Source organism: Hydra vulgaris, chromosome 12, assembly GCF_038396675.1.
Source record: "Hydra vulgaris chromosome 12, alternate assembly HydraT2T_AEP".
NCBI lineage: Eukaryota > Metazoa > Cnidaria > Hydrozoa > Anthoathecata > Hydridae > Hydra > Hydra vulgaris.
Window position 1 is genome coordinate 23,202,802 of NC_088931.1, and position 16,607 is coordinate 23,219,408.

Here is a 16,607-nt window from a genome sequence, read left to right on the forward strand (position 1 = left end):
GCTGCTGTTACTTTTGATTTTTTAAAGTTGTTTTATGTTTTAACTGTTTTTGTTGTTTATAACTAAAACTATTTATTCTTTATGTTTTTAGTAATATAAAGTAGTCGCAGTGTAGTTACATATATCGATTGACATAAATAGGTATGAGGGAAGTAGAGTTTTATGTTATGTTTGAGATCAAATCTCAAGTTTATTGATTCGATTAGAATTAGAAGCATCATCTGAGTTTAATTCTTTTTCTGCCGCACTATACTTTGGCTTTTTTCTCATGCATTGCTTTTAAGAATCAATGAACCCATGTGCATTTCTTTTGCCTGATTTTTTAACTGATTAACCTATTTCAACTCAACCTTCAGCTCTGACATTTAAGCGACAGTTAAGCTCTCTGAAATCTTCAATTTTATCATTAAGCTGTCATTTTTAGATCGGTAAAACTCTATTGACTACCATAAAATTCTTTTGATTTTATCTTATTCTCAAGTTTTCTTTTTTGAGCTCCAGATTTATATTCGTGATTTAAGTGCTACTTTCTGTAAAAATTAGACTAAGCTCAATTGTGACCCTCTGCTATGTTGTTGCTAATCAAACCAAAAGTTCGACTCCAAAATTTTTAAAAATTTTTAAAAATTGTATTAATTGGTATTCTAGATATTAGATGTTTGAATAAATTTTTTGAAGTATTCACAAATGGCACTTTAGAACTTAATTAAAAAAAAAAAGGCTAGTTTAGACCAAAAGTTAATAAAATTTTTTTCCTTGTCTAAATATCATGTTTCAAAATACGCGAAAAATGATTTTTTGTCATTTTTGATCTTTATTTTCATTTAAAGCCGTGATTATCCCATAATTTTTTTTCGATATTATAAATCTTCGTCTAGTATAGAAGTATGAAAAACCATGGGAAAGTAAAGGCTTAGCCGCAAAATCCAACTCAAAAACAAAATTTCAATCTATTGACGTATTGATTGTAACATGATTAAGGACCGGCGAAGTCGACTTTTTAAGATTTGAATTTAAATGAAAGCGAATTTAGATCATACGTGAATACCGAATTTAACTGAAAGACGAATTTAAGCCGTATATGCCCATCCAGCATTGTGATGCGAGTACCGTGTGGGACCCGTACCGGATGTCAAACGGGAACCGTACGGGATTTGGCCGCCGGATCTATTTAGGGACCATTCGGGCCAAATGAAAAAAAAGGAAAAAATTTATTGGGTGCCTTTTCTTGTTGGCTTGTTTCAAACATTTCATCTACATTTGGAGTAGGTCGCAAGTAAGGTCTACGATTATTCCGTTCAAAGCACCAACATGTGTCTTAAGGAATATTTTTTGCAGACATTTAATCAAAATGTCTTTAAAAAGAGTAAAAAATTGTTAATTGGCTTTACACATAGTATATAGATTTCAGTGACGTCACTATAGATTTATTGTCATATAAAATTGTCATACTCAAAATCATACTCGGGAAACATATTCGGAGTAAAAATTATATTAAAAAAATATGATAGAGTAAAAAGAAAACATACTGTATTCAAGCGCTTATAAAAGAATATAGAAACACCTAGAAAACATCTATACTATCTATTTGTAACTTTTTCTTAACTATTGCAATACCCCATAAGTATATTTTATGAATAAGGTAGATTAAAGGTCAATACAACTTTTTTAATTAAAAGCTACTGTAAACCCTGGGCTTTAGCTATAACTATTTCGTAACCAATGCATCTAAATATTAGAATTTTGTTTTTTAGTTGAATTTTGCGGCGAAGACTTTACTTCCCCTAGGTATTTTTATACTTTTAGGTACTGAATTAGATAAAGATTTATAACAACAACAACAACAACAAAAAATTAAAGGATAATCACAATTTTGAAAGGAAACAAAGATCAAAAAAGACAAAAATTTTTTGCGTATTTTGAGCATGATATTTAGAAAAGGAAAAAATATTTTTTTACTAATTTTATTAACTTTTATTGTTATTGGTTAGCCTGAACTAACCAATAAACAATAATCAATTAAAATACTCATTGTAAATTTTATTTATAAATTACATTGGCTAGATGATGCTAAGTTTTCTTAATGTTGTGGTAAATTGAGGCCAATTTATCCTCCATCAGTGTCTCCAAATATCTGTAAAAAAAACACACACTATCAATAAGACCACCGTGAAAAACCAGAAAGCCATCATTTTCTTGCATCAAACGCGTGGTGATGACGTCATGATAAATATCTGTTAAAGTTTCCAAAATGACTGCCGAGAACCATGAGGCCCTATGTCCCCATTTTGTGATTTTTCTGTTTATTATCAATAAATATTCAACAACCTATGGGGTATGTGCCTAATAAATCTAGTCGCAAGAATAATATAACTTATTAAAATATTTTAAAAGATAACAAAAGTTCACAAATTAAATTTTAGAATTTGATTTTCTCAGAAACACAAAAAATGGACGTACGACCTCTTGGTTCTCGGCTGACGAAATATCGAATTCAATGAAAAACATGAAACATTTTGAAACATGGAATTCGATGAAAAATACGTTTTACTGCTATAATTATCAATTTGTTTTGCCAAGAATTGTTCATAAAAAGAGTTTAACCCCCCAAAAAACAAACTCGTGTTTTTACATATTATGAACAGGGTGCTCTGAGAGTAAGATCGCCGTGAAGCTCAGTGTTTTAAAAACAGCTGCCCATCAGGCAATAAATAAGTTTAAGGAACTAGATACGTTCAAAGATAGGAATCAGTTTACTGTTGGTAACTTATTGATTAGTAACAAAAAAGAGACTTTCTGCATGTGGTCTTATTTCAATTGGCGGGACTGCATGTGAAGAGTACACGGCAAGTGAAAAAACACTCAAAAATATTTACTTTTATACCCACAAGAACGTTTATTTTGCGTAAAATATAGTATCTAGTAATTTCGTGTTATATAACTGTATAAATAAATATGTATAAATGGTCAGGCTATCTTGCTACTGGTAACATGTAACCCAGTACAACCTAATTAATACCCTGCTTCTCGTAGAAAATACTCTTTTAGGCAAAGGCTAAGAAAAGCCAATTCCGACACCCTTATTTTGGGGCTCTTGATTGAGTAAAGGCTAGAAGTGGTGTCTCAATAAAATACTCATTTTGGACAGATGTTAAACGCATCTGGCTACTGTCTTGTAGAAGACCTCCTGGGAAAAACCTTAAGGGGTAAACATATTCTATCTGACGACCAGCCTCGCACCTCTTCTTGATGTATTAAGCTGGCGTAGATGTATTTATAATACAGTGCTGGATTTTCTTGACTCAATGCAGGGGTTTGCTTGTGTCTCTGTTTTTACAACTAGGCAACTCATTCTATTATCTCCTAATGAGAGTAAAGCTCTAAAACTCAGGTTTATTGTTCTGAGGCCGGCTGGTAGTCAGGTTTCCGAGCTCTGTGGTAGGTTTCAGTGAGGCTGATTTCATCAACAGCTGTAAAATGTCAGTGTATTAACAGTGCCATGTTGCGCATGGATGGTGCCCGTGTTCTTACTTTTAGTGTGCAATGTCAAGGTCATATTTGGACCACTTTGTTAGGGTTTATTAATAGTAATCAGGTAATTGTTTGGGTTTTTAAATAGTGTACTGAGTACTATCTGCGTTTATTCTAAAACTATAAAACATAAAAAACCATTGTCGTAACCTAATTCTCTAAATCTATCATTCACTAATATTCGTGATCATCGAAGTAACTTTCCCTCTGTTGAGTCTTATCTCTTGCAAAGTTCACCAGACCTACTTGCTCTTTGTGTGACTAATTTGAGTTCAGCTGTCTCATCTTATAATCTTAGTGTTGACGGTTATCTTCTTTTAATTCGTAAAAACTCCAATAGTCACATACTTGGCCTGGGCATCTACATTCATAAGAACTAACCCATTTTTCGGGAAACTAAGTTGAATACACAAACTATTTTTTTCTGTGATTGGTTTAGCATCGCTTCACTCAATTGTCTTTCTCTTTGTTCTATATTGCTATGCTTCATCTCAAGACTGCACTCTGATGTTATTTCTGATAAAATTGACCGAGCCCTTTCTTTTTATCCTTCAGCCAATATTGTTGTTATTGGTGACTTTAATGCTCATCACACTGAATGGCTTGGCTCGTTCAGTGTGATGAGCATTAAAGAAAAGTTGTAGGCCTTTATGCTTAAAGAGTGTCGGTAACTCTTTAAGCATAAAGGCCTACAACTTTTGTCTTTCTCAATCTCTAACACAAATGGTCAACTTTCCAAATCGCTTTCCAGACAATCCGAATCATTTACCTTCTCTACTCGACTTTTGTCTTGTTTCTGATCCTAGTCAATGCTCAGTTTCTCCACATTCACCCTTAGGTGCCTTTGACCATGGTTTGATCTCTTTAAAACTATTATCTCATTCTTCTTCATCATCAGAATTCCCCTATCATTGTACCCTTTACAACTACCTTAAACCTGACTGGGACTCTTTGCGTGATTTTCTTTGTGATGGCCCTTGGGTAAAAATATTTGTCTTTCTGCTGACAAATGTGCTTCTTACGTAACTTCTTGGATTCAAGGTGACATGGAATTCTTATTCCCTCTCGACAATTTCAAGTCAAGCCTCACTCTTCTCCATGGTTTTCCACCCATTGCGCTGCTGCAATTTTCAATCATAACCTTTATTTTCATATCTATCAGCAAAACAGTTCCCCAGAAAACAGACATCTATTTACTACTGCTAGAAACTATTGTAAAAAGGTTTTGTCTAACGCTTAAGCCCGCTATCCTCAGGTCATGAAATCTCGTATTTCATCTCAAAATTTAGACTCTTGTGTTTTCTGCAGAATCTTTAACAGTATCTATAACAAAGGCAAATCTGTTATTCCACCTCTTTTGTATGATTCAGATTTTGTCACCTCACCTAAAGAAATAGCTGAAATGTTTACTAAGAACTTCTCATCAATATCAACTCTTAATTCCACTAGTCGCATACTACCTGAGCCAATAGACAAGTTAATCCATTGCCGGACATTTGTATCACTCCAGTTTCTGATTCTAAAGTGATTTCCCGCGTAGACTCTTCTATAGCATGTTGTCTGGACAACATAACTGTTATAGTCTTGCAGAAGTGTTCTCCGGAACTGTCGTCTATACTTTCAAAACTAGTCTTGTTTTCCAGCCTGCTGGAAAGTGGCACCTGTTATCCTTATTTTCAAAAGTTCTGGAGAGCAATCTGAATTGTCTAACTACCGTCCCATTAGTCTCCGTATCATAAGCAAGGTTTTTGAATCTTTAATTAACAAACACTTAATCCCTCATCTAGAATCTGATAACTTACTTTCTGATCATCAATATGAATTTCGATCTTCTGGTTCTACTGCTGATTTGTTAACGGTAATTAGTGATAGGTTTTGTTGTGCATTAAATAAACGTGGAGAGGCTAAAGCTATTGCACTCACCATTTCCGAAACTTTTGATAAAGTTTGGCATTCTGGTCAACTCCATAAGTTTTCTTCTACCGGTGTATTAGGTAACATCTTTAAAATTATTGAATCCTTCCTTACCAATCGTAGAATAAAAGTTATCTTCAATGGACAGTACTCTTCTTCATATCCTGTAACTTCAGGAGTTCCTCAAGGTTCTATCCTTGGCTGTATACTTTTTTCAATTTACATTAACAATCTTCTAGATTTTATTTTAGATTACGTCTTAGGTGACATTGTTTACTTATGATACTATCATTTATTCTTGTCTTGATAAGAAAACCAACTCTCTCGGATTGCTTGGAGGGGGCATTTGAGCTTGAAAAGGGCTCACAGTGGCTGGTGAACTTTAATTCAGATAAAACTCAATTTTTTTCAGCCAATCGTTATCGCAATAAATTAGATCTTCCTATATTTATGAACGGTGATGTACTCGATGAGTCATCTACTCTTCATCTTATAGGATTAACTCTTACTTCCGATCTTTCTTGAAAACCATATCTCTAATCCTTTGCAAAATTTGCACCTGTTAATTTTGCATCTCGTGCATTATTGTGCTTGTTACTTTCTTACTACGGATTCTTTATCTCTATAAATCTTAAATTCGTCATTGTATGGAATACTGTTGCCATATCTAGGGCGGATTTTCCAGTGATGCTCTTTCTCTTTTAAACAAGGTGCATAAACGCTTTGTAAATATAGTTGGACCCGCTCTTGCATCCAATCTCCAATCATTATCACATTGTCGTTATGTTGCATTTCTTTCTCTTTTCCATAAATACTATAACTATAATTTAACTAAGTCTCATCCTTTTACTGTGGCTGTTTCCAAGTGGTCCAAAAGTTCTTTTTGTCTATTTTTTTCCTCAAAGATCAGTTCTTTAGAATTTTCTCCTTTCATCTTGTTTTCCTGATTAATTTAATTTGCAACCTGTTAATCGTTATTTTGCTCTATAAATTTTATATTTTCTCTTCCAGTAACTTGCAACTCTAATAGTGATTAACTGCAGCTTTGTTGGAAGTGAAAAATGTTAAAAAAAATAAAAACACTCTGAAAGTCTAATTCAGTATACCGTATATTTTGAAAAGAACTGAACCAGATAAGTTAGTTAGCTAATAATTCTTTAGTTATAGCTATAAACAGTTAGCTAATAATTCTTTGTAGCATAATATAACCTTAAATGTGTGACTGGCGAATTTTTAAATTATATGTTGCAACGTTATAATTTGGTTTTAGCAAAGTTCATAAAATCCATCGTTCTGCGCTAAACATAAAAATTTTTTTGGGTCAAACAACATTGCTTCTGAATTTTGAAATTGCCCTCAACGCGTTTTATACAAGCGCATACACCGTACGGTCTCCTCTGTATTAGACCTTCTTGTGAAAAATATTCTAGGGGTGTACCGGATTGGATTTGTTAATGAAAATTCCGGCCAGAAAGAGAATTATATTTATGTAACTTTTTACCTTCAAAATTAAAAGTGAAAGCCTGCACCTCAGCATCGTGGCTACATAATATACATTTGTAACCTATAATATATATTTATATATATATATATATATATATATATATATATATATATATATATATATATATATATATATATATATATATACATATATATATATATATATATATATATATATATATATATATATATATATATATATATATATATATATATATATATATATATATATATATATATACACACACGTATTTCATTATTTTGATTCTTGTTTCATTTAAATCTAATGTTGTTTTTATTTGTTTCTTATAATTTTATTTATTGAAAGTTTTAACCTACATAATATTTATATTTAAAAATATGTCTTTGTTTTCTATTTTTCCATTTAGATTAAAATTGAAATATTTACAGTATTAGACATCCTATACTTTTTAGTTATTTAAATTTAAGTAACATGAGACTATTCTCAGAGGCAGGTAATATTTTTGATGAAAAAAGAGCTAGTTTATTGCCCAAAATTGGATAACAACTCTTTTAGCACCACAATATTCCTAAATTCTAAAAATTCTTACATAATTGTGAACAAAATTACGTTGTGTTTGTTAAAAGTTTTGTAATTTTTACCTAGGTTGATCTATAGTTCTTCATTGCCCTGTAGAACAATGATTTTTTAATTTAGTTTACACAGTCTGTATCACATGTCTAAAAAAAAGTAAAATATGAATTCTGGCCTGAAATATTGCAATTTCGGCCGGAACCGGAATGACCTAAAAGTCACAAAGTCGTTGTAATGTTGATGTGACATTAGATAACCTTATTGTATGAGAAGTTGGAAATGAACATCTGAACTAAATTTGTAGCGCAATTTTTTGGATGAATGCAAAACTAATCTGATAAACCTGTTCGTCAGTTCTAATCTAATAAAACTAATCTGATAAACCTGCTCGTCATTTATTAAAATTCACACTAAAAATAGTAACACCCATTTCAAGAATACTCGGTAAGATACTTACAACTGTTTTTTTCGTTTGACTACATTTGTATATGGTTCTAGTGAGATCTTTGTAATTTTTTTTATATAGATAGTTCATGTAATTGGCGGTCTTTATAATTCTATAAAACTTTGCTACTATTTTTTAATTTTTTGTATTTGTGTTAAATGCTACACATACTTAAGGTTCTGACGACAATTCGTAATCTTCTTTTAGTTACCTTACATTTGCAAGTTTTATCATTGTTTATCATTTGTTTATCATTGTTTATCATTTGTTGTTACCATTGTTTATCATTTGTTGTTACCATTGTTTAGCATTGTTTATCATTTGTTGTTACCATGGAAAATGTGCGAAAGTTTATTATTATTTTTACTATTGGCTATACATACTTGTACAACGACCAACAAATGTAAACAAAGCGTCACGAAATTTTTGCAATACACTGATTTTTATTAATGACTCATCAAATGACTAAAAGAAATAAAAATGTACCTAAAATCCACTTTGTGTTTAAACATATTTTAAATTTTTAAACATACTTTCTGGAAATTTATGTAAATTATCGGGAAACAATTTATTCAGATCTTTAAAAAAAATTATGTTTTACCCTGAGGGACATTCGTAAAGTACGTACGCAGTAAAAGCATTGTTTATGGTTCAAGGGAGAAGGGTGTTAGGAACCTCTTCTCCCTTGGACGCAGCTGTATGCGTTTAAGGAGTCCATATCACCCTCCGTATACGTACGCATTACCTGTTACTAAATCAACCCCTTCCCTTACGCATAAATTTTCAAAACATTAAAAACTTTAAGTTAATTCGACACATTAAATAACATAATCCTGCGTTTTAAACTCGTGAAATTCTATTTTCTTTAAAAAAAAAAAAAATCCAGTTGTAGGGGCGATCGAGAACAAGAGATGGTCAAACCGCGTACGCACTCGGTTTCTTTAATACCCCTTGCACGCTTTTGAGTAGCCCCTCTCCCTCATACCTACATTATGAATTCCCCCAGGACTTAGCACAATGCTATAATTAAGTTGTAGATACGACTTTATATAAATAAAGACAACAAAATTTAATTTGGTATCCTCTTCGATATAACAAAAATTTTTGGTTTTAAAAAAAAATTTTCAAGTTGCCTAACTCACTACCTGAAGTTAGCAGCCACTATCATAAAACACTCAAAATATGTGTCTATGATATCTTAAACGTTATTTACAATAAGATTTAACCTCAATCTATGTAAAAGGCGTAGCTAATGAAATACACGTAAAGATGCTCCATTATAAAATGAAGAACATCAATAATTTGCAACTACTTATATCGAATCAAATTTAAATTAGTCGACAATTACAATTAATGTGTTTCAATCAACAAATATCTTAACTGAGACATGCGACGGATAAAAAGTCCTTACCCTACTTACTAAAGCGCTTAAAGCAGATGGATCACACTCGAACAAATTTATAGATCGTAGCGTATATCTCATTGTATACAGTACTTCTATCTTTGTCTCTTGCAGCCATGCGACTAAAAAAAGAACTTCACTAACTTTACAATCATTAAAAATTATTGGAATGGATGCAACTTATTTAATATATGCTATAATATAAAGAACAATTACTAATTATCATTAATTAAACATAAATATATATATTTAAAAATCAGATTCTTCCGACGCAGAAAAATGCAAACGAAAAAAAGACCTTAAAGAAATTAAAAGTGCTCGGAGACATCACAAATTCACACAGAAAACTATTCATTTACAAGACAAAATTATAGAACCGGACTTTCCTTACTATCAATTGAAATAAAAAAAATATGACAACCCAACCTTTTTTCGACAAAAAAAAATTAGAATAAAGATATATTAAAATATCTTTACTTAACCATCAAATACTACACAAAAAATTTAAATTTTTAAATGTTTGGAGCACCCCTCAACAAAAAATTAAAAAATAAGACAATAAAAAATTTTGTATTAGCTCAATTATAATTCGATTACAAATCATTATTGAATTCATTATTCTAATAAATCATACAAAATAACTGTATGAATGAATATTCGTTAATTTAGAAAGCAATTTTTACAAGTGAAATTAATTTACAAAACCAAGTACACACAAAACATATACATAAATATACATACATACACACATATATATATATGTATATATATATGTATGCATATATGAATGTATATATATATATATATATATATATATATATATATATATATATATATATATATATATATATATATATATATATATATATATATATATATATATACACAGTAAAAATTACTACTTCAGCAACGAAGATTTATATATGAACAATAAATTTAGAGACATACCTTAAAAAAGCAAAATTTAATGTTTCAGGTTATATATATAATTTAAATGTATAGATTTTAACTTAAATAATTTAATACCAACTAAAATGATACAACACAAGATCAGCTTTAATGCCTTTTAGTAAAGTGAAATTAGCACCATTCAAACTAGTTTTTAAACTGTAGTAAGTCAAATTTGTCATGTTAGGCATGTAGGTGGATTCATCTTATCCGTATCAACAGGATCACCTGAAAACAAATAACTATCAAGAACACTTTTTCGACTGTTGATATCATTCCCAGTCTGAGAATGATGCGAATGTTCATCTTTAGAGTCAGAGTTTAAAATAACCACAGGTTTTTCAGGAAAACGTTTAGCTGCTGAGTTATCTTGCAATATTGTGTTAACTTTATATTTATCAGTGTATACTGGTTCATTTTTTTTATGTGCATTTATTATATCTGTATCAAAATCACTGTTATCGCTAGAGCTATCGTCTGCTTTATTAATAGAATCAGCGTTAGTGACTATACCAATTAAACCTTGGTCAACTCCATCATTAAAACTTATTCTATTAGGAACATCAGACTTCTCGTAATGTCGATTATGAATGCTTCTTTGATGTCTCCTCCACTCTGATTGGTCTCTGTAGAGCTTGCCACACTCATGACAAGGGATTCCTATGCCAAGATGTCTACGTACATGACGTTTTAGGGAATGTCGATGTGCAAATCTATCACCACAATAATCACATTGAAAAGGACGTGGGAGCATAGACACACCAAAAGAGGAACTATATTCACTTCCATTAGATTTTTGATTAATTGACTTCTCATCAAACTTTTGAGCACTATACATTTCCTCATGGTGTTGTAAGACTGAATTTGGAGTCTCATTGTGGAAAGACTTGTACTTTTCTTGCCGGGTTATTGAGTCAAGCTCCACCATTGAGGCACCCATCGGTTCTAACTGTTTTTCATTTTCTTCACTTTTTTCTGATCTTTCTGATTCAGAGCCCTCTTCATCACTGCTAAGATTACTTAAACGATTTACCTTAAATCCATGCACAAGCTCTTGGTGCTGAGTAAGACATTTAAGATAACGGAAATTCTTATCACACTCTTGACACTTTAAATCAAAAGCTTCTTCAAAGCAAGTTTGTTTTCTTGCATGACGTACCAGACTATCTTTTCGCGTAAATCTCTGGCCACAATTCTCACAAATAAACGGACGGAACTTTCCATCTGTTCCAGGCGTAATAGCTTCACTAGAATTTTCTACTTTAGATCTAGTAAGCTGAATATTATTATTATTCTGATGAAGTTTTTTATTTTGTAATGAAAACTGATTGCCATTGTTAGGTGTTTCAAGAGTAATGTTTTCAGTAGGGATGGGCAATTTTTGTAAGCTACTTTTTTGTTTAGCATGATTATCTGAAGGATCATCTGAGGAAGAGTCATTTGTTATAGAAGTTAAGACACTTTTTTCATGTTCATTAATATTAGCTACAGGACTTTCCTCCACATCACCTTTTTCAATTTCTGACTTCTCTTTATGCTTTCTCAAATGTGTCAATAAATAGTCAAATCTTGGGAATTCAAGACCACAAAATTTACATTGATGTAACCGTAAAATATTGTCTTTAATAGAAGAAAAGTTATGGTCATTTTTTTTAATGTAATGCTGATCGTAATACTGTTTAGAGTTCATAGCACTGCTTGTGTATTCACTGAGATTAATGCTTCTTATACCTGTGGTATTATTAATTAGAGGAGTTTGATTATACTGATCTATGTTTTTTTCTGAATCAATTTTCATGTACTTATGATTTGATCTATCTTCCAAATACTCCATACCATACCTTTTAAATTCGTTTTTACGCTTTAACAACAAGTCATTTTTAGCCATTGCTCCATCTTGATCATGGAATTCTTTCGGCATTACTGTCAATATTCTTCCATGTAATGATTCCTTTTGTTGTACATAACTTGTAGTTGAAGCATATGGATTGTGAAATAAAGAATGAACAGAAGGTGCAACTGACCTATATATAGGGTCAGGAGGCTTAGGTTGTTGACCAGAACTCAGTAAATATTTTGGATAATAATTTTGTGATAACTCTATAAACGGACGAAGTTGTTGAGTTATTAATCTAGGTGTGAACGGCATATTTTTATGCTCTGTTTTAAAGTGTTGATGAAGATCGAGTGTTTCCATAAAAATTTTACCACAAACATCACAAACAATAAGTGATTTACCACTGCAAGTACTTTTTTTTAAATGTCTCGTAACAGAATCTTTTCTAGTAAATCTTGCACCACAATTTTTGCAAAAGTAAGGTTGGTATTTTTTGTTTTGCTCATTATTCTCTGCATTTACAGATTGGGAATCAATGTTTGAGCTTGATGGAGATACTGTTGAAATATCAAAAGAGTTTAAATCTAGGTTATTTGTGTAATCTTCTTGTCTAATGTCACTATTTACTTCTTTAATTTCCTCTGATTTAATTAAAACTGTAGAATCAATACCAGGTTGTTCGGGTAGATCAACATGCTGAGTGTGATCTATACCAATCATAAACTCAGAATAAGTTTCTTCTCTGCTCACTTTATGCTCACCAATAAACTGTTCAATGTTTGAAGCCGGATTATAACATCGCTCAGCTTCTTTTTCATCTACTTTATTAACTAATTCTTTAGAAGGGTTTATTTTTACACTTTTTATACATTCATTATTTGATAGTTCTTGTTTTGAAGTACTATCAGGGGTATCATGCACATATTTCTCTTTAACTGAACATAAGCTTTTATTGCTAGAAAATTCTTCCTCAAAAGACATATGTGTATTTTCTGTATAAATTTGAGATGCATCACAATTTTGTTGGTGAACTTTTAACTCAAAATGGTCAGATAGCATATCTCCACAGTCTTCACATTCTATTTCAACACCAGTGTGCTTACGGTTGTGACGTTGCCATGCATCTACTTGGTAAAAATATGTATTACAATAGTAACAACAATAACGCTTTCGATGGCCATGAGATCGAGAAATCTCCATTTTGAATAACCTAAACAGACGTAAATAATCATAAAATTACAAAAAAAACTACAAACTGATGATTCTTAATATATTTTGCTATTCTAAATCCAAAAAACAAACACTAATTTTTATAAAGAGTAAATATGATATATATCTATATACATATGTTTATATATATATATCTTTATATATATATATATATATATATATATATATATATATATATACATATATATATATATATATATATATATATATATATATATATATATATATATATATATATATATATATATATATATACATATATATATATATATTTATGTATGTATGTATGTATGTATGTATGTATTTATATACATATATATATTTATGTATGTATGTATGTATTCATTATGTATATATATACATATATATATATATATATATATATATATATATATATATATATATATATATATATATATGTATATATATATATGTATATATATATATATATGTATATATATATATAAATATATATATATAGACACACACAAACACATAACTGCGCGTTGTTTATAAAACGCAAGACCTAAAAATAAATATATCCTAAAATCCTATAGCTTATTAAAAAAACTTATACAAATTTTTGAGTAAATACCTTCAAGAATAAGCCAGATTAACTGATGGACTGTGGAGTTTTATCATTTCGCATTACCATACGTTCTTAGTAAACTTCTTTTACACTGCGGCATAGCCGGGTGTAACGCTCAAAGAGAAATATTTATATTGAAGTATTTATATTGCGTTTGTTTTATCGATCCGCCATAATAACCAATAAAAATTCGGTTTCACAAGGCCAATCTTATTTTAAAGTACGTTTGAAATTTTAAAGACGGTTTTGTGATTGGATCGAGACAAAATTATAATCTTTTTGTAATCAATCCGATGTCTGGAATGTTAATCGAGTAAAATTTGGTTGTTTTAGTTCAAAACTCGATCGTCAATAAAAATGAAACTCCATTCATTGTCGCATAAAAAACTGCTTTTCACAATGTAGGTCAAAACTAAACGCCCGACAAATATTAGAAAAATCCGACGTTTAACAAGTTGTTAAAAGTTTTGAGATATGAGTACCTTGTGTAGACAAGATTTTGTTCTTACTACCGCACCGCACAATAAATTATTCGCCCACGAATATTTGCCGATCTAAAATTGTAAAATAAAATCAAAAGTTAAATTAAAACTGTTAAATAAATAAATCGTGTATATTTTAATCTGCTTTGTTATCGATATATTGCAAATACTAGAATTATTTTGCTTTATCTCCACTTTTTGAAAAATTTGCGTTATTGATTGAGTTATGCAACTCAGAATAATGTTTTTCTACTGTTTACCGAATATAATCGAAGCTATAAGTAAAAAAGTTGCGGAATAAACATTTAACAAAAATCTTTTTTTTTTGCCGTCTCTTAAAGTTTTTTTTTAAATCATTATAGTTGTTGGATCTTAAAACTCAAATAAGGAAGATGGATCAAGATAATTTTAATCTTGCAATTTAGTATGGTAGATATGCGAATAATTTGCAGGTGTGGGAAAGTACAACGCAAAAAAAAATAAAATAAAAAAAGAGAATATATATATATATATATATATATATATATATATATATATTCTTTTCGTTCCTGTTTCACAACGAGAACTCAAATCACACTAGAGTATTGAAAAATAAATAAACCCTATTTCTTTTTTCTTTTTTTTATTATTATTATTATTTTTATTTTTTATTTTTTCAGTTTACAAAGTCAGTCGTTATACAATAGAATAAACTATTAAAATACTTTTACAAATATATAAATATAGCAGACTAACAATATAAACTTGGTTTCCGAAAGAAGATCAGAAGGATCTTGTCATCGGGACCTTATAAAATATATAGTTTTTATTTACAATAATTGTGAAGTGCAAGGTATTATGAAGAATACATATATATTAATCTTTTACACGAGTAAAACTGTAAATAATATAAACTAGCAAAATATTGTAAACAATATAAAATACAAAACGTGAGAAAAAAATAAGAAAAAAAAGTTCACAAGTTAAGTTAAAATAACAAGAAATTAATTTTTTTCAAGTGATTAGTAATATTGTAAAATGTTATCTTGAGAAAGAATAAAATTTTTTGCTTTGTTTTTAAAAAGATGAAGAGAATTAGTTAGATCAAAATCAAAATTTGGCAAAACAAGTTTATTCTACAGGTGTGGCGCACGATAGGCAAGACAGAATTGATTAAAATTTGTGTGACAAAAAGGTTTTTCTAAAAAATTTATGTTTCTAAGTTCGTATTTGTTGGTTGGTTTTAAATTGAAGAGATCTTTAAAGACTGGAGGAGATAGATTGTTTTTCCACATATAAACAAAACATAAAATTTTCAAGACGTTGAGTTCATATATATTTAAAATTCTCATTTCAATTAAGTAAGGTTTACAATGAGGAACACAATCAGCAAAGTTAATTATGCGAATTGCCCGTTTCTGACAGCGATAAAGACGTTGTAGTTTACTTTTTTCAGTACTTCCCCAGGCAATATCTGCATAGTTTAAGTAGCAACGAATAAATGAGAAATAGTGTTGTCTTAAACTTATCTTATTGAGATAATTTCGAGCTTTGTATAAAACTCCAATGTTTTTAGAGACTTTAGAGCATATATAATTAATGTGTTGATTCCAAGTAATGTTCTCATCGAGATAAACACCTAGAAATTTGGTGACGGGATCTCTTTTAATTTCAATATTGTCAATAAACTTTGAGGCAAGTTTGAGGGTAAGAAATTTTTTTTCTTAAGCGAATGAAAAAGTGTCCATTTAGTTTTTTCGGTGTTTAGTGTTAGTTTATTAGATTTGAACCAGTGGGATAAATGTTCAAGTTCTTTATTTGCTGTAGCAAAAAGTTCGTTAATATCACTCTTAGAGACAAATAAATTAGTATCATCTGCGAACATGATGCTCATCAAATTAGTTGCTTTATTTAGATCGTTTATATAGATTAAAAAAAGGAGTGGTCCAAGGATTGAACCTTGTGGAACCCCGCATGTTATATTTAGACAATTGTTTTGATAGCTGTCATTACCAATAAGAAATTGTTTTCTATTCGATAAGTAACTTTTGAACCATCTTAACACTTGTTTATTTATTCCATAGTATTTCAGCTTTTCAAGTAAAATGTGATGGTTGACCGTATCGAAGGCTTTCGATAGGTCAATAAAAATACCTAAAGTATATTTTAATTGTTCAAAAGATTTTGAGAT

The 16,607-nt window shown here is 30.1% G+C and overlaps 1 protein-coding gene across 1 annotated transcript; it reads right to left on the reverse strand.

The window, feature by feature from the left end:
- Positions 1-10,354: 10,354 nt before the first annotated feature.
- Positions 10,355-14,209, reverse strand: LOC100202764 (zinc finger protein 60). The gene is made up of 2 exons (XM_065812589.1): positions 13,962-14,209; positions 10,355-13,346 (listed from the first exon to the last, which is right to left on the reverse strand). The coding sequence occupies exon 2, from the start codon at positions 13,334-13,336 to the stop codon at positions 10,478-10,480; it is 2,859 nt and encodes a 952-aa protein (XP_065668661.1). The 5' UTR covers positions 13,337-13,346; positions 13,962-14,209; the 3' UTR covers positions 10,355-10,477.
- Positions 14,210-16,607: the final 2,398 nt, after the last annotated feature.